A 19,495-nucleotide genomic window follows, 5' to 3' on the forward strand; every position below is an offset into this window, starting at 1 on the left:
AAGGCGTTGGTCAGACATTCCTTCACAATCTTCACTACTCATTCTATTCTTTGGGTCATCAGAGGTCAATACAGGTCACAGGTGTTTTGATAAGGCCCAAGTCACTAAGAATCACAGGTGTTGCAGACAGACATGTGTTTAACCGACCTACAACTTCTGTTACTCTCAACGGAATCACGAATAAAAACAGAGATAAACGGATACGAAAATATATAGCATAAGGAAAATAAATAAACGGGAGAGAATATAAAGAAAATGAAAAGGTAAATAATTCAAAGATAATGAATAATAGTCAATAAACAGAAAGGCAAAATTAATATGAATGTAAATGGAGTTAGAATTGGAGTCAGGAATGAACATCACTCACATAGGCAATCTCGAGGTTACCTGTTGATGAAATAACACACCTGAAGACGAGAAACAAAACACACACACACACACACACACACACACACACACACACACACACACACACACACACACACCTTTGTAAACATAGAATCAAAATGACGAAAAACAAACCAAAATGATTCTTAAGAGTACATTAATGTCCTTGATCTCACAGCCAATACGATACAATGCTAGCAGGTGCATCAAAGCATTCGTACATTGGTTTGAGTCATAAATATCCACCTCACGTCACTTGATATATGTGAACCTCCACTTGCATACAGAGCAACTCAATTCAACCTCCTTCTCTGAGCGGACATTCCTCCTCAAAGGATATCTTAGCACATATCAACACACTTCTTGTCTGGCCTTGTAAAGAGGAGCTTCGTAAGTTTAAGTTATGACCCGACCCAACACGATAACCAAAGACCTCAACAGGATAACCAAAGACTCCAAAAGAATAACCAAACACCTCAACACGATAACCAAAAAAAAAAAAAATCGTATTCTCTCCTTAAGTAAATGTGTTAAAATACAGACCCTTGATAGATTAGCACTAACGAAGGGCATAATCACAGCCAGCCTTCATGCGATGCGTTACAGGTGGAGCTCTACAGGTACAGGTGGAGCTCTACAGGTACAGGTGGAGCTCTACAGGTTCAGGTGGAGCTCTAAAGGTACAGGTGGAGCGCTACAGGTACAAGTGAAGTTCTACAAGTACAGGTGGAGCACTACTGGTACAGGTGGAGCTCTACAGGTACAGGTGGAGCTCTACAGGTACAGGTGAAGTTCTTTAAGTACAGGTGGAGCTCTACAGGTAAAGGTGGAGCTCTACAGGTACAGGTGAAGTTCTACAAGTACAGGCGGAGCTCTTCAAGTACAGGAATCTCTACAGGTACAGGTGAAGTTCTACAGGTACAGGTGGAGCTCTATAGGTGGAGTTCTGGAGGCTGGAGAGTCGAGGCTGCTCTGTTTTCACTTGGGGTTCTAACACTTTACTCGCCGAGATTAAATTTCTGACTCTAACTTTCTCTTAGGAAAGGAAATTACGTTGAATGTTGTGTGTGTGTGTGTGTGTGTGTGTGTGTGTGTGTGTGTGTGTGTGTGTGTGTGTGTGTGTGACTAACTAATTCACCCAGTAATAATATACAAAATTAAATTACCTATCGAGTCCTTCTTCAGTGTATCAATAACATCTCGTTTTATTTTTTTCCTTTTTAATTAATGCAAGAGGGACATCCAAGGAGCATTTATAGGCTTTTACACACCTGTTGTACTTTCACCTTCCGCTAACACACTCACTCTCTCTCGACGGAATAACTCAGAGTTTGTTGTTTTTTCCGCGTTTTTTTTATTATTGTATTATTTTCTCAATTGGGGGAAATAAGTTAAATTTATAATATTCTTTAGTTGTTTTGATTCCTTGGGAGTTTTGGAGAGAGAGAGAGAGAGAGAGAGAGAGAGAGAGAGAGAGAGAGAGAGAGAGAGAGAGAGAGAGAGAGAGAGAGAGAGAGAGAGAGAGTAACACTACACATCTCCATACGATATATCTACCATCAGACAGACAATAGCCGCATCAGAAGCCTCACTACCACCCACTACCACCCATGACCACCATCCTAGGTTCATAAATAACTACACAGACACGACACACAACTTCCTGGTCCACCGAGCCAAGTACCTATCCTTTGGTACCTTGACTATGACGGTTACAACTGATTATACACCTCGGCTAAGAGTTCTTCCCGTCAGAGTCCTCCCCTCCCAAGGCGACCCATGTCAAGGCTTCTTTCTATACGGCCCCGTCTCCTGTTATGTCTGTTGGGATTTTTCAGTCGTAGGTGCTTACATATGTGTTTGTTTATATAAAATTATCCTGCAAATTTAATAGGGTGAACTTGAGGTGACTGGTGAGGTACAGTAACACATCTGGCCGGTCAAAGTAGTAGTGTTGAAGAGTGTCGTCCACCTGTAACTTCTTTTTCTAGTGATAGATATTTTACCTTGACTAGTTACCTGTACTTCAACGTTACTTTATCCCTAAAACAAACAAACAAACGGCTAAAGGTTTTTATTTTTTGTCAAGGTCTAACCAACAGCAGTCAGCGGCCACTCACCAGGCGGAGCTCAACATATGAAATTTCACACTGAGATTTTCCAATTAATTTCCATAAAATCAACAATCACCTTTTTGTACGACTTGAAATAAAACATTTATGAAGCTTTAGTTATGCCTTTGGTGTAAACAATCAGAGAATATAACACTTAGAGTTTGATAATAACACCTGGATACTAATTACGTAAACAATACGAGAGGAAACACTGTCTGACGTAAACACTGAACATTGACAGTAAACAGTTCTAGCGTCTAAGGATGTGGCGATGAATAATGTGCTGAGGCGTGTTCACTGTTGCTCCTAGATGGACGTTCACCTGGTGTTAATCCCCAGTTAACCTTCACACAACACAACACAACACAACACAACACAACACAACACAACACAACAAAACAAAACAAAACACTACAAAACACAACACAACACAAAACAAAACACGGGTAGAGGTGGGTGCAGGTTGGCTCAGGTTAATGATACTCAGGTGGTATTAACTACCTTCACCTGGGAATACCTTCTGATGAGGGGAGATAATGATAGTGATAACCTTCCACCTCCTGCATCCTGTGATCTCTTACAGGATAATGATGATAGTGATATGATAATGATAAAAATAAGTAATACGAATACGAACCACAAAACTTAATATAACACTAATAATAATATTAATAATAATAACTAAAATATGCAACTGTGGTCCTCCCAAAACACACGACTCACTTGTTATTGTCAGTGTTTCTCACGTAGGAGGCGCTGTAGGAACCTCTCATTACGGCTCTTCTCTTATGTCATCCCCAGACTGTAATTGAACGGGTCATGTATGTGCCGTAATTGTCTGTCTGTCTGTCAGTGCCAGACGGTAGGGAGGAACAGCAGGGGATGGGTCGGCTGCAGTGTGAATATAATGGTGAGAAATATTGAAATGTCATGTTGTTTTGAGAGGATCCTACTGCGTTAATTTTCTAAGTCCTTTTTGCACTGTTTCTCTTGCCTTAGGAGTGTGTGTGTGTGTGTGTGTGTGTGTGTGTGTGTGTGTGTGTGTGTGGATAAACATCTAGAATCATTATATACCCATGTAAAGTTTCAAGTTTCTTTCTGTTTATCTTTAGTATACAATTTTACAATGACATATTCCTTAGTGACCGAGAACAAAATAAAATAACAAATACTACAAAAAAAAAACAAGTCCCCCTTTTGTTTTTATATTTACATTATCCTGTTTTTGTTCTCATTCATCTGTCAATTTATATATCAAGAGATTACATTCTCATATGTGTCTTGTGCCTTACCTGGGTGTGGGTCACTTTCTACTCGTTGAATTCTCTTCTCTGGGAAGGGGAAAGGTGGGGAGGGGGAAGGTGGGGAGGGGGAAGGTGGGGAGGGGGAAGGTGGGGGGGGAAGGTGGGGAGGGGGAGGTGGGAGGGGGAAGGTAGGCTGAGGAGAAGGTGAGGAGGGGGAAAGTGGGGAGGGGGAAGATGGGGAGGGGTGAAGGTGGGGAACGGGGGAAGGTAGGGAGAGACGTACGTTGAACTTTCAGAAGAAAAAAAAACAACTCTTTCTTAGGTTTGGAATAATTCTGCAATAAAATCAGAAAACTTGAGATTAAACCTTAGAAATAAAGGAAGAGTTGGACTTAGAAATTAGACAGACAGACAGGACGGGAGTATCAATGACATCACCATTGACACATAAATATGAAGGAGAGACTCAAAACACCCCTCGGAGATGACACACAAATTACAAACAACGTAATTATCCTCCCTGAAAGCAATACCTAGACGCAGTTACGACACATTGAACAATTACTGCACAAGGAAGAGATATACAGGTGGGTACAAATAAAAGAAACAATAGGTCAGACAAAACTATTAAGGAAATATTGAGAGAATGGGTCGTGTAAGATGGGTGATAGGAGTAAACATATAAACTTCAGAGATGGAGAGAGGAAGATCAAGGAAGGAGAGAGAAGGATGCCCCGAGGAGGAGTAAGGACATTTAGGAAGCGGCGGTGTATACACGTATGTCGAGGTGGCTGGTGGAGATCATGTGTGTGTGTGTGTGTGCAATGTTCTCTTGTTTCTGGCCACCCTCTTGTAAGAAGGTAAAGGCTTAAGATAGAAAGAGTTAGAGTTGGGGGGGTAGGGAGGAGAGAGAGGGTAAACGAGGGTAGGAGAGCGTAGAGAGAGGGGGGGACGAGGGTGAGGAAGAGAGAGAGAGAGAGAGGGGAGGGGGAGGATGAAGGTAGAGATCACCACTCCTCTGTAACAAGGGTTAGGATGCCACACGTGTCTGGCAACACTACCGCCTCAACATTCCTCCCCCACACACCACCACCACCAACACCTGACCCACGACCGTGTTGCTGGGGCAAATGTCACTCTCCTATGACCTCAGAGCGACACGAGAAGCTGAAACTCATTAAAATAAGCTTATTTTTGCCTTTACTGGTCTTGCTAATGGATATTTTTTTTTTGTGTATGTAGGAGTTTTTTTTTTCGAGTGTGACTTACTGCAGCCACTGACCAAATCTCCGTCACCCTTGTTGTTATGACAGCTGCTGAGCCTCTCGATAGCTGTGGCTGTCTTGAAAGGCGCCTGATAAACACATTTACAATCTGACATTTAAAAACAGCAAGTAGTGTAATAAGGTGAAAGTAAATAATATTGTCTGTAGTGAGAGAATGTTTAATGTACCCAGAAGAAATGTAAGACTCGTAGAACATTAGTTGAAACTCAGATATATATACACGGTAGAGATATGTATAATACACCACACATCAATACACACACACACACACTAACTTCCTCGGGTGAGAGTTAACTAACTGACTGCCTCTCGTGTTACTGTTGGTAGATTCAAGACTTACTGAGGGAGTTAGTATGTATATAAACATCTTAATATACAAACATACACCGATGTAAACATTCGTAAATATGCACTGTACATACACTTACCTGGCTGGATGGTCTTACCTGGCTGGACGGTGTTACCTGGCTGGATGGTCTTACCTGGCTGGATGGTCTTACCTGGCTGGATGGTCTTACCTGGCTGGATGGTCTTACCTGGCTGGATGGTCTTACCTGGTCACAACATTCAATTATATGTAGGTTAAAATGCCAACAGCTTGCGCATGCCAATATATAACCGCCACCCCACACACACACTGTCACGCTGCTTGATTAAATAGAAGAATACATACACACAGGCAGACGATTGTACATACTTATACATACATATACAGTATATATATATATATATATATATATATATATATATATATATATATATATATATATATATATATATATATATATATATATATATATATATATATAGGAGTACAATCATACATATACATACATGTATATACTTGCATACATATCGCTGCACACACACACACACACACACAGTATCAACTTCCGCAAGTAAAAGTTATCTACTTACACAAAACTCGTTCAAGACAAAAGTAAAACTCAGCATTTCCATCTGTCTGCACAAGCCAGTTATCTCAGCCCAGATCCAGACGAACCAGTTTATAAATCAATACACTGCGACGAAAGATTTGCAACATTCGTGTGCAAATAAGCAGTCTTTCTTGCATACGTATTCAACATTCTATCCGCATTTGAATTCCACTCCATCGTCCCACACATCTGTCAAAATGGCAACACAACACATACCAATACGTTCCTGTATGTGTATAATGCGGTCAACGAGACGGGTCGGCATTGTTAAGCGTCTCTGTCACTCTGGAGTGAGAATCGGCTGAGTAATACTGTTTTGTCACCTAACCTACGACCCAGTGATGTCACAATGTCAACAAGAATCACCACACTCCGAAAATCATTAATTTAGCAGCCGTTTGAAGACTCCTGAACTTATAAGCATCAGTAATAATAAGCTTCAGCCTCATGATATTCTACGAACTTAAATCTCACTTCATTTCTGGGGTAAGGTTAGGTTAGGTTAGGGTAAGGTAATACCAAATCTTCGTTGTTTATCTGTAGCTTAGAGTGCGTGACCTAACCACTGTCGAGAGTGCGTGAGCCAACACCTGCAGCACAGAACCTTTCACGTACGTTACACAAGAGAGATTACTCTTTTTTTTTTTAATAAATTAGGTGACGCAATACATACCAGGAAGGTCAGGGCGATGTGACCTCTTAACCGTACAGGAAAGAGAAACAAGAGTCGTCCTCATAGTTTGACGCCCGAAGCCTTTTAGAATGCACGAGAGAGAGAGAGAGAGAGAGAGAGAGAGAGAGAGAGAGTTGGTGAATTTGTACAATCTCTTCAAAGACATACATTAGGCTCAAGTTTCCCAGCTAATAATCACCATCAAGCTTTACAAGTTACTGATTTTCTCCTTCAAAAACTCGGCAGGCAAATGCTACCAGAGCTGAGAGCAGGTACCGTAACTGGCACCAACCATCATAATGCAAACCTATCTTCATCTGATCACGGCGCAGGATAATGGGAGTCTTTGATACAGAATTGAAACAGCATAATAAACACTCTAGACTGTGTTTATTCAAGTGAAGAAAAAGAAAAGTCGAAAGAGGACGCGAACCAAAGTTATTCAAGAGCTGTCAGGAAAAAATTATGACGGGATTGTACATCTTGTTGACGATGATAATTGAAAGGTCGAAGGTGTCCAGAAAGAAAGACTCCAAGATGAGCTTCTGTTCCCCCCGAGTTGATGAACACTTGTTACTAGACGATTGTAATCTGATGCTTCAACAGCCAAGATGTTTAAGCCACCCGTTCACCAAGTCTTAATACACTAGACAACAACTTTTTATAAAATAAGACTTTTTTGTAAATAATTACTTAAACTATTATCTTGTTTAGACTGAAATCGGTTTTGTATGATTGTCAATCCTGTCCTTTTTATCTTTGGGGAATTAATATGAATAAATATCTCTCGGTGGTCGTAAAGTTCAGCATTATTGGACTTTTTGGTTTGCATCAGACTACTTCTACTGTCTCGGCTACAAATTCAAAATCAATGTAAAAAACGAGAAAATCAGGCAATTTTATTTCTTCGCTACAAAAATAAGAGTCAACAAATCCGGAAAGCAAAGACGTGGAAACTAAAGATGAATATTGACGTTATATCATATGAGTTGGTTCTGGTGATGAGAATTCGTCACTCTACTAATTTTCGTCCTTCACCACAACCAGTTCTATTCTCCCCCGCTGCCTGTTAACCACGGAGCTCCTGGTAGGTAATTTACCTTATCAGATTTCAGGGGAATTATGGCGGATGTTTATAGTGGAGGCGGAGAAGGAAGCAGGGAGATCAAAAGTCCGCTAACCTCGTATCTCTCTCAGGACTATGTGGGATATCACGAGGTCCACAATACAGTAAACATCACCATTTGATTCGTTTTAAGTCACTCTATCAGTAAAGTCTATCCATAAAATGTTCATAAAATAACGTATCTCCATATTTTTTTTTCTTCTATGTATTACGGTTACAGTGTCAAGTCAAAGCTGTCAATCCTATTTAGAAATTTGGAAAGATATGATGTGTTCGTTTAAACTAGGCGAGATACACACCCGTGGGTCAATACGCGTCGACCACATGCACCATAGTCTCTTATCGCCTCCCGTGACCTCAACATGTTATAGAATCAAACTCTGGTAGTGACATTTTAACATTGATATTCTTGATATCTTCAGGTAAGGTTTAGTATCTCGTTAAAGCTTTTGCTGCTCAGACCAGGACGTGTTCTTCTCGGTTCAGGTAAGGTTTATTTCCAACACGAGAGAGCCTATCACATTCACCAAAGGCTAGATGGAAAACGTTCTCTCTTTATCAGTAAGTAGAATTATTACAAGAGAACATTCCTTGCAATGCTTTTAACTCTCTCTTACCAATTGAAACTTAGCAGGTGCTGTTTCTTCTTATTTCAGTTATGTTGAGCCAGACACTGGACAGCGGTCGTACACGTTTGCGGTGCCGATGGATGGCTGCGGCACGGCGGCCAGTGACGACGACGACACCATCGTCTCCAACGTTGTCATATTCCAGATGGACTCCACTGTACAGGTGAGAGAAAGAGTGAGATAATGTGAAAGAAAGATTGAGATAATGTGAGAGAAAGGGTGAGATAATGTGAAAGAAAGAGTGAGATAATGTGAGAGAAAGGGTGAGATAATGTAAGAGAAAGAGTGAGATAATGTGAGAAAGAGAGACTCTGCTTTGCAGTTGAGTGAGTGAATGTTTGAGAGAGAGTCATGTCTGTTAGGCCGTAAATATTCATTGCTATCCATTAATGTCTCTGATAACTAGTCAGTCTACTGTAACGTTCAGTGTTAGGTAGCCTTTATCAGTTCCAGTTCAGTTATTTTACTGAAGCTGTATATTCTGTAGTTCAGTAAGTTGCAGTGCAGCATGAATTACTAACTAATGGTAATCATCTGTGATTATTCAGTGAAATAAGCACTCGATTCTTTCCAATAATCAACATGACGCAAAACTTCAAAGAACAACTAATTTGCTTAAATGGGCATGAGAAATCATATAGTTTATCTATTTTATTATAGCTCCCGAAACATTAAAATTACGAGGAATCATTATTTTCAAACACCCTGAGAAGTCTGCGGCAGTTTCAATAGTATTACTGCAGATATGGTACAATAGCTATGAAAAGAAGTCACACCTCAAATTATCAACCCAGGTGTGAGTTCAGATGTGGTTTCATTAAAGCCATTATTCTTTAATTTCTTGACCTGAGCATATCCTGTGAGTTGCTCATAGGAGTACTGATCTATTGGTATAGGGATAATATGCCCCCGATGTGTGGTTTCTACAGTTACAGTGTGGCTTCATCTATTGGTGTGAGAGGAAGTACTTCAGTCCTTTGACCAACGTAAAATGCAAGTGACAGCTAGGAATATCCCTCTTATTTTAAGCTACATATATCTATAATTAACTAAAATCACCTGCCACCACTTGTAATCTGATGGCAGTAAGGAAACATACAGTAAAACAGACATCAAGTCTAAACGTTGCACTTAGCATTTCTGAGAGAAATTAGCTATAACATTTCTTGGTCTCGTGTGTAGGAGCTGTGGGACACGGCCAAGAAGCTCTCATGTGTGTGGACCAACAAATATAACAAGGCCGTCAACTTCGAACCTCTTCAAGTGTCTATGTTAGAAGTGGTTCAGACTCGCTTCGAAGGTGATGATATCAAGTGTTGGATGGACATACAGCGAGGGACATACCCCCATGTGAGTACTGTTGTCGATACTTTGTTTCGTAACTTAGTGCTTTGATACTATACTATACTATACTATACTATACTATACTATACTATACTATACTATACTATACAAGAGTTAGGAAGAAATTTTTAGCGGGAAACACCGAGATTAACAAAGTAATACTAATTAGGCTTTTAAACTTCACATATTGACCCTGAACTTGAATATGTAATTATTGTATATTTATCATTCCGTGTGTTTGAACATTTTACTTTACAATTTCCACCATAAAAAGACTATTTCTTCCATCACATCTTAAAGACTAAGCCTATGGACGGTATTCTGCGCATCGGAGAGCCGCTGACGGTAATGGTATACCTAAAAGATACCGAGAGGCGACTCGATGTGGCGGTGCGAGATTGCTGGGCCTATGGAGAACCTGAATTCGAAGATCCAGCAACTCCGAGCCTTCAAATGACCTCCAGTAACGGGTGTCCAACGTAAGTCCAGGACCTTCTTCACTTGTTGTTTGATATGATGAGTTTCTCAACAATAACCAGAAACATGCATCAGGTTTCATGCAAATATTTATGTAAGCCAATACTGATATATTAATACAGTTCATTGACAACACACACTATGTATCAAGAAAAATTAGTTAAAGCTTCATTTCTTCATTGAAGGCGAATGAAGCTCATGCACTTCTGGGCCAGGACTTATGACACGTTTGATACCGGCGCCACCCTCATCACATACACTAATATGTCTGCCTTCAAATTCCCCGACCGCATGCAAGTGTTCCTCACGTGCAATGTACAGGTAAGGAACATATTCTTTCAATCAGAGAAATACAATGAAAAAAATTGAAAACACCAGAGCTAGGTTAGAGATTTGACTCAACCTGCTACAGCGGATTGCTCGAATGTCCATAGATGATCTTTACCCCTATATTCATTTGCTGTATACTGAGCTGGCTTAAGTGAATTAGGCAGTGTAAGGATAAATAGTATGTTTCATGTGACTTTACATAGAAAATTAGATCTAAATTTATTTTGTATATTAAATGAAGTGATAAATACTTTAGTTGAATCTTCTAAGTAAATGAGTATCAATTATTTCACTTTGTTTAGATTTGCACGGAGCACTGTGAAGACCGCTGCATAGGTGAACCAAGTGAGCCTGTGACGTTCGTAACAACACATGATATCATCAAAGTGACTACGCCTCTTACGCCAATACGGCTGCCACCACCGCCGCCTCCATACTGCCGACCTGGATCAAAGGATCCTAGATGTCGCCCTAGTATTACTAAACCTATATGCGGACCAGGATCGACAGACCCAGAATGTAGGCGGCCATTAAGTCCTGCTTGTTATCCAGGATCACGAGATCCTGCGTGTAAGCCGACGACAGTCCGTCCACCTGCACCTCCTCCATTAGTTACTCAAAAACCAATTTGTTATCCTGGATCTCGAGACCCAAGTTGTCCAAAACCAACTCCTCCAACAAGAAGGCCTTTCACCTGCAGACCAGGATCCAAAGATCCACGATGTCCCCAACCAACTACATCACGCCCATCAACCCCATCATGCTATCCTGGATCACCAGATCCACGATGTCCTAAACCAACCACACCCTTCACCTGTAGACCAGGATCCAAAGACCCACGATGTCCCCAACCAACTACATCACGCCCATCAACCCCATCATGCTATCCTGGATCAAGGGATCCACGATGTCCTAAACCAACCACACCCTTCACCTGTAGACCAGGATCCAAAGACCCACGATGTCCCCAACCAACAACACCACGCCCATCAACCCCATCATGCTATCCTGGATCCACCGGATCACGATGTCCAAACCAACTACAAAAGACCTACCACACCTTCCTGCAGACCAGGATCCAAAGACCACGATGTCCCCCAACCAACCACCACGCCCATCAACCCCATCATGCCATCCTGGATCAAGGATCCACGATGTCAACCAACCACACAAAAGGCCTGCTACTCACACCCTTCACCTGCAGACCAGGATCCAAAGATCGAAGATGTCCCCAACCAACTACACCACGCCCATCAACCCCATCATGCTATCCTGGGATCACCGGATCCACGATGTCCTAAACCAACCACACCCTTCACCTGCAGACCAGGATCCAAAGATCGACGATGTCCCCAACCAACTACACCACGCCCATCAACCCCATCATGCTATCCTGGATCACCGGGATCCACGATGTCCAAAGATCAAACCAAACACGCCCATCAGCATCATGCTACAAAGGCCTACCACCCTTCTTCACCTGCAGACCAGGATCCAAAGATCGACGATGTCCCCAACCAACTACACCACGCCCATCAACCCCTTATCAGCATCTGATCACCTGGATCCACGATGTCCTAAACCAACCACACAAAGGCCTACCACCTCTTCACCTGCAGACCAGGATCCAAAGATCGACGATGTCCCCAACCAACTACACTGACGCCCATCAACCCCATCGTGCTATCCTGGATCACCGAACCACGATGTCCTAAACCAACCACACAAAGACCTACCACACCCTTCCACCTGCAGACCAGGATCCAAAGATCGACGATGTCCCCAACCAACTACATTACGCCCATTAACCCCATCATGCTATCCTGGATCACCGGATCCACGATGTCCTAAACCAACCACACCCTTCACCTGCAGACCAGGATCCAAAGATCGACGATGTCCCCAACCAACTACACCACGCCCATCAACCCCATCGTGCTATCCTGATCACCGGATCCACGATGTCCTAAACCAACCACACAAAGACCTACCACACCCTTTCACCTGCAGACCAGATCCAAAGATCGACGATGTCCCCAACCAACTACACCACGCCCATTAACCCCATCATGCTATCCTGGATCACTGATCCACGATGTCCTAAACCAACCACACAAAGACCTACCACAATCTCTTCACCGCAGACCAGGATCCAAAGATCGACGATGTCCCCCAACCAACCACACCACGCCCATCAACCCCATCATGCTATCCTGGATCACCGATCCACGATGTCCCAAACCAACCACACAAAGACCTACCACACCCTTCACCTGCAGACCAGGATCCAAAGATCGACGATGTCCCCAACCAACTACACCACGCCCATCAACCCCATCATGCTATCCTGGATCACCGGATCCACGATGTCCTAAACCAACCACACAAAGGCCTACCACACCCTTCACCTGCAGACCAGGATCCAAAGATCGACGATGTCCCCAACCAACTACACCACGCCCATCAACCCCATCATGCTATCCTGGATCACCGGATCCACGATGTCCTAAACCAACCACACAAAGGCCTACCACACCCTTCACCTGCAGACCAGGATCCAAAGATCGACGATGTCCCCAACCAACTACACCACGCCCATCAACCCCATCATGCTATCCTGGATCACCGGATCCACGATGTCCTAAGCCAACCACACCCTTCACCTGCAGACCAGGATCCAAAGATCGACGATGTCCCCAACCAACTACACCACGCCCATCAACCCCATCATGCTATCCTGGATCACCGGATCCACGATGTCCTAAACCAACAACACAAAGACCTACCACGCCCTTCACCTGCAGACCAGGATCCAAAGACCCCCGTTGTCGTCAACCAACTTCTCCACCATCACCTCCCCCTGTCTGTCCACCTGGTTCAAAGGATCCTGAGTGTATTAAACTATCATCCCCTCCGTGCATACCTGGTACTGGTGACCCGAGGTGCCCAGGTACCCCTTCACCATTTATATGTGTTCCTGGTTCACGGGACCCTCGATGCCCTCAACCAACTTCTCCACCATCACCTCCCCCTGTCTGTCCACCTGGTTCAAAGGATCCTGAGTGCATTAAACTATCATCCCCTCCGTGCATACCTGGTACTGGTGACCCGAGGTGCCCAGGTACCCCTTCACCATTTATATGTGTTCCTGGTTCACGGGACCCTCGATGCCCTCAGCCTACAACACCCCGCCCGACAACGCAAATTGTAGAGGGTGGAGACAAGCTCTCTGTCACGACCAAGATGCCAGGAAAAGATCAGGACTTCCATAAAGAAGACGCAGATCCCAGATACCACGCCTTCCATTCATGTATGTACAGTATATGCTTGTACTTCGTTATTGTTCATACTTCACTTATATAACATCAAAATCTCAATAACAATGTAATTCGAAATATTGATCGACCCTACACCTCTAATACACTGTTCTCCTTCTAACACACTGTTCTCCCTCTAACACACTGTTCTTCCTCTAACACACTGTTCTTCCTCTAATACACTGTTCTTCCTCTAACACACTGTTCTTCCTCTAACACACTGTTCTCCCTCTAACACACTATTCTTCCTCTAACACGCTGTTCTTCCTCTACCACGCTGTTCTTCCTCTAACACACTGTTCTTCCTCTAACACACTGTTCTTCGCCTAACACACTGTTCTTCCTCTAATACACTGTTCTTCCTCTAACACACTGTTCTTCCTCTAACACACTGTTCTTCCTCTAACACACTATTTCTGTTCTTCCTCTAACTTACCTTTTCTTCCCTAACACACTCTAACTTTTCATCTTCTTCCTCTAACACACACTATTTCTTCCTCCTTAACACACACTGTTCTTCCCTCTACTTACACACTGTTCTTCCTCTAACACACTGTTCTTCCTCTTTTCAATTCTTCCCTCTAACACTGTTCTTCCTCTACACTGTTCTTCCTCTAACTTACACTGTTCTTCCTCCACACTAACACCTTTATTCTTCCTCTAACACACCTTTCTTCCTCCTCCACTGTTCTTCCTCTAACTTACCTCTGTTCTTCCTCTAACACTGTTCTTCCTCCTATTTTACAATTTCCTCCTAACACTTCTTCTCTAACACACAGTTCTTCCTCTAACACACACTGTTCTTCCTCTAACACAACACACAGTTCTTCCTCTTCTTTACTGTTGCTTCCTCTAACACACTGTTCTTCCTCTACCTGTTCTTCCTCCCTAACACCTGTTCTTCTCTAACACACTGTTCTTCCTCTAACACACTGTTCTTCCTCTCTTTCCCTAACACACACACTGTTCTTCCTCTGTTCTTACACTTTCATTATTCCTCTAACACGCTTTCTTCCTCTAACACACTGTTCTTCCTCTAACACACTGTTCTTCGCCCCTATTCCTGTTCTTCCTCTAACACCTGTTCTTCTAACACGCGTTTATTTCCTCTAAACACTTTATTTCTTCCTCTAACACACTGTTCTTCCTCTAACACACTGTTCTTCCTCACACTAACACACACTGTTCTGTTCTAACACTCTAACACACTGTTCTTCCTCTAACACCTGTTCTTCCTAACCGCTGTTCTTCGCCTAACACTGTTCTTTCTAACACACAGTTCTTCCTCCCCGCTTACACCTGTTCTTCGCCTAACACGCTGTTCTTCCTCTAACACACTGTTCTTCCTCTAACACACTGTTCTTCGCCTAACACGCTGTTCTTCCTCTAACACACTGTTTTTCGCCTAACACGCTGTTCTTCCTCTAACACACTGTTCTTCCTCTAACACACTGTTCTTCCTCTAACACGCTGTTCTTCCTCTAACACACTGTTCTTCCTCTAACACACTGTTCTTCCTCTAACACACTGTTCTTCCTCTAACACGCTGTTCTTCCTCTAACACACTGTTCTTCGCCTAACACGCTGTTCTTTCTCTTACACTCGCGATTATGATGATGTTTGTAAAAAGATGAAATATACTTTGGGTCTTCGAGAATGTGTATGTTAGTAATGTTAGTAAAAATGAGATAGGCAATAATGGACTATTGATAATTAATGTTTATCATGAATATATTATTATTGTTCTACCATAGTGTTTAAGTGATCATTGGGATTATCAAACATTACACTATTTTTGTTTCCTGGCATTACTCTTGTCATAAACATCACTATGTAAAGTGTTATTATTGTTTCTCCTGCCTGCGATGCTCGGTAACCCTCCCCGGACCAGCCTTGTCATTCTCAATAACAATGGCGAAAAATCATCGTATAAGGGCCAATTGCAAGAACAGTCGTGGGTTGTACGACGCCATTTACGATGACCTTCTTGCCCTGGTCTTTTTTCAGTTATACCACCCTTTTGAAGCTCTGGAGAAATCTCGAAGTTTCGATATTTTGAGTACAGCACTAGCTAATAATTCCCACCAGGAAACTTGTTTCGAGACTCCTCCAAAGCTTCGAAAAGTGCAGAATTCCATGTGTTAAAGGCGATATTGCTGAAAAAAGACCAGGGCAAGAAGGTCATCGTAAATGGCGCCGTACACCCCATAACCGTTCTTGCAGTGCTCGAGTCAGTCCGGAGTGACTCAAAGGGAAGATTAAACTCCTATAACCTAACCTAACCTAACCTAAGTAATGAATGTGGACGTGACAGTTGTACTTTTAGATGCTGCTGTACAGTGGTCTTTGGGGGTAGTTTATTTTTTAATTATATACTCACTTTTGTTCTCTTCTCCTCGACAGGGTTGTACCTTCCTCCTCCTAGACCTCGGAACCACGCTGGTCGCGGGCGTCGAGCAGCGGTGGTGGAGGGAGAGACGATGATGGTGAGCCTCGGGGTGCAGCAGCTGGTCACCGCCTCACCATCAAGGTCCAGCCACATCACCGTAGACACAGAGGGAGACAATCTCTTAATGGAAGTGAGCGACACTGGCCGCGTGGTGCTGCCGCTGCGGGAAGCTCGGCCTATGGTGGAGGAAGTGCAGCTCGATTACGGGACACCATACTCCAAGGCGCTGATCAAGAACGAGTATGCTCCTGTCGAGGAGGAGGTGCGAGGAGAACCTAAATATTCTTATCTGAAGTCTGAGAGAAGTCAGTCATCGTCATCGACGTTAACTACCTCCAACACCCTTCTGTTGTCACTCATGTTCGTAGGCGTGGTCGTGGGCGTAGTGGCCGCCGCCTTCACTTTCGTGCGCCCACTCCAGAGCAAGAACACGGGCGTCTTGACAGCTTAGATATCACTAAATAAAAGGATTATAAATTGTGTAACGTGAACTTACTAAACATCTCATACGAGTCAGTAGTGTAAAGAAATATGTTAACTGGTGATAACGGCAGAACGATCATAATGGTCTACATTAATGTTTGTTATGTATCTGTTCGACTCGCCGAGAAGGCTTTAAGCTTATTACCTGCTTCAAGAAGTAACAAAGTAATATTAGTATCTTGACTAGATAATTTTTAATTACAAAATTATCTTCAAATTAAGAAAATCTCTGAGCTGGCTTGGAGATCAATGAATATTAAGAAATTCCACAATATATATATATATATATATATATGTGTTCGGTACTCCAGCCTTCACTATACGTAAACGCTAATCATGCTCCAGAATTGTACCAGATGTAAGAAGCCCGACTCTCCACTCCCGTATGAACACCATCAAACGAGAGCTATATGTGAGAATTATAGTCCCGAGTGACCCCCCTCCATCACCCTCCTGAAGGTCACTAACAGAAGCCAGACTTGCCAAACCCAGGTCAGAGGTCAGCATGGGCGGCTCACCTCACAACAGCCGGCTGTCGTAAGGTGCACCCCCGTGTTTGACACGTTAAGGTGATATGGTTCTTCCATGCAGTAGTGTGTGTGTGTACAGTATTATTGTGTCAAACTCCCCTGCCCTCCGCCCCGCCCCGCTCCCCTCGTCATCCGTACCGTTGTCTTTCTTCGCTTGTTAGTTACAGTGCGACTGAGTAGAAGCTGATCCCAAGAGACAGTTGCTGGACTGGGGGAGTCTCTTAGCTGGTCAGGGTGACTTAACAATGTTTCTCTACCTGTGGGTGATAAATGCTGTGGTGTTGTAGATACGAGGAACATATTCTACACCCCACCAATGCTTCTCGATCTGTACACAACGACAGAAGGCTTAGAATATATATTAATAGAAGTCACAAGTCATGGCTATTAATCCAGACAATTGTTAATCACTAAAGTAATCACACTAATTGTTCATTAAGACATACTCCCAGGTAGTTAATTGTGGCAGACGGTAACGTGTTGTCCCTAATGGCCTACTTCACCACACACTGACTAGCTAACAGAACGTCCAGCTACTGATATGCATATTATTTTTTCTATCTTTTCTAGAAGTAAATCGCAAGATGAATGTTGTTACCCCCAAACTGCTTGTTAGTCTGTGGTAGTTGTGTGTGGTTAGTTCTCTTCGTGTACCTTTGGGGTTAAGCTTTCTAGAATATCTTTTATTTGTTCAGTAAAGAGAGAGACTTCCGCTGTTAGATGTGGTAATAAGTGTGTTTACATATAGACTATGTCCTATACTGAATATTTGTATTTCTTCTCTGTATTCTGGGCAGTTATTAAGAATATTATCACGTCCTCTGTATCTTTATGGTGTAATAAATTCGATAAAAATCCACACGAGTCCCTTTAAATGTGAGCTTCACAATCATTCACATCATGTGATAAAACTTAATACTAAGAAGTGTTATGTAGTCAATATTATTAGTAACAACCTGACTTTAAGCTGACGACGTTTACAAGTAACCTATGTATAAAATTACATATATATTCTCACGATATCAAAATAGTACTCAGATAAGTAACTAGTTTTAAGGAGACAAATAAATGTGTCCAGTTGATTAAAATACAATAGTACCCCTAATAACATAAATAAAAGCCGTATAACCTTAGCCCGACATATACCAGTGATATATACATATATATATATATATATATATATATATATATATATATATATATATATATATATATATATATATATATATATATATATATATCTTCAAAAATAAACTAACCCGGTTAGTTTAATCCTCAGAATGAACCCTGAGTTTGAGAGAGAGACGGTGTGTGGCTCCAAGGCCCCTGTGTCTCGGTGCTCAGAGGCCGAGTGTTGTTCAGGGTGCTGTGCTGTACTGTGGCGGAACCTACTAATAAAAATATGATCAGGTCTCTCTTGTTTTCTTCTCCTCGTCACTTAAATGAAATCCAGGTTATTTTTATAAGAGTTTCAAATGTCGCACAGGTGGGAGGGTGAGCTTAGAGTGAAAGGCTGACCAGAAGGCAGAGCACAGTGGAATTCTCGAGATGTCTGGAGCCAAAGGACAGAATTTAAAAAAAAAATAATAAGGCAGTTACACCTCCAACACCGTGACCTTGACCTAACTACACCAATTATAAAAAGTTTCCAGACTTTAAGAAAAATCAATTTGAGGACGAGCGAGTGATCTCAAGTGTAACCTCAAGTGTAAGAGGCATCAATGTCGTCCTTGAGACTCTCTCTCTCTCTCTCTCTCTCTCTCTCTCTCCCACCCTCACTCCCCCTCCCTCCAACAACACCAAATGAATTCTCAAAACACAAACACTCGTATCGTCCCGAAATATCACTTAAATTTTACCATCATCACATCATCAAGGAGAGTAAAGTTAGTTTCTCGGTGTTTACCTGTCAGTCAGACCTCTGGAGCTCAGGTATCCTGGGTCAACCTGTTGATTAAAGGTAAAGACTAAGGTATATTAGGGGTGTGTGTGTGTGTGTGTGTGTGTGTGTGTGTGTGTGTCGTATCTTGTTCACCTCCTACAACTGTGCTTGCTGGAACAAAGGAAGTACTGTAGACTCATAAAAACACCTGGACTCCACTAGAAGTATATCGGGTTATCACCACTACTTTGCTTGCTTACTTGTACAAAGGGAACATTGCCTCATC

General features: G+C 42.5%; 2 protein-coding genes across 5 annotated transcripts in view; both read left to right on the plus strand.

The window, feature by feature from the left end:
* The window catches only part of LOC121866368, a 107,976-nt gene extending 95,880 nt beyond the window's left edge, over positions 1-12,096 (plus strand). The window contains exons 4-10 of one of the 2 annotated variants that reach the window (XM_042365990.1): positions 8,425-8,560; positions 9,580-9,747; positions 10,042-10,220; positions 10,404-10,539; positions 10,851-11,509; positions 11,774-11,887; positions 12,049-12,096. In XM_042365990.1, coding sequence (XP_042221924.1) covers positions 8,425-8,560; positions 9,580-9,747; positions 10,042-10,220; positions 10,404-10,539; positions 10,851-11,509; positions 11,774-11,849 — 1,354 coding nt within the window. In that variant the 3' untranslated portion in view covers positions 11,850-11,887; positions 12,049-12,096. The remainder of the gene's footprint in view (positions 1-8,424; positions 8,561-9,579; positions 9,748-10,041; positions 10,221-10,403; positions 10,540-10,850; positions 11,510-11,773; positions 11,888-12,048) is intronic. The other variant, XM_042365991.1, reaches the window with a different exon arrangement.
* Positions 12,097-12,736: 640 nt separating this feature from the next.
* On the plus strand, positions 12,737-18,501 carry LOC121866370 (proteoglycan 4-like). Of its 3 annotated transcripts, none has more exons than XM_042365993.1 (3): positions 12,737-13,186; positions 13,307-13,858; positions 16,269-18,501. In XM_042365993.1, exons 1-3 carry the CDS (start codon positions 12,754-12,756, stop codon positions 16,763-16,765), a joined length of 1,482 nt encoding a protein of 493 aa, XP_042221927.1. In that variant the 5' UTR covers positions 12,737-12,753; the 3' UTR covers positions 16,766-18,501. The 3 variants fall into 3 exon arrangements, with proteins under 3 accessions (XP_042221927.1, XP_042221928.1, XP_042221926.1); XM_042365994.1 differs by having other exon boundaries at positions 12,737-12,976; positions 13,232-13,858; XM_042365992.1 differs by having other exon boundaries at positions 12,737-13,858.
* The last annotated feature ends 994 nt before the right edge of the window (positions 18,502-19,495 follow it).

The sequence above is a fragment of the Homarus americanus genome, unplaced genomic scaffold (genome assembly GCF_018991925.1).
Source record: "Homarus americanus isolate GMGI-L3 unplaced genomic scaffold, GMGI_Hamer_2.0 scaffold16430, whole genome shotgun sequence".
NCBI classification, from domain to species: Eukaryota; Metazoa; Arthropoda; class Malacostraca; order Decapoda; family Nephropidae; genus Homarus; species Homarus americanus.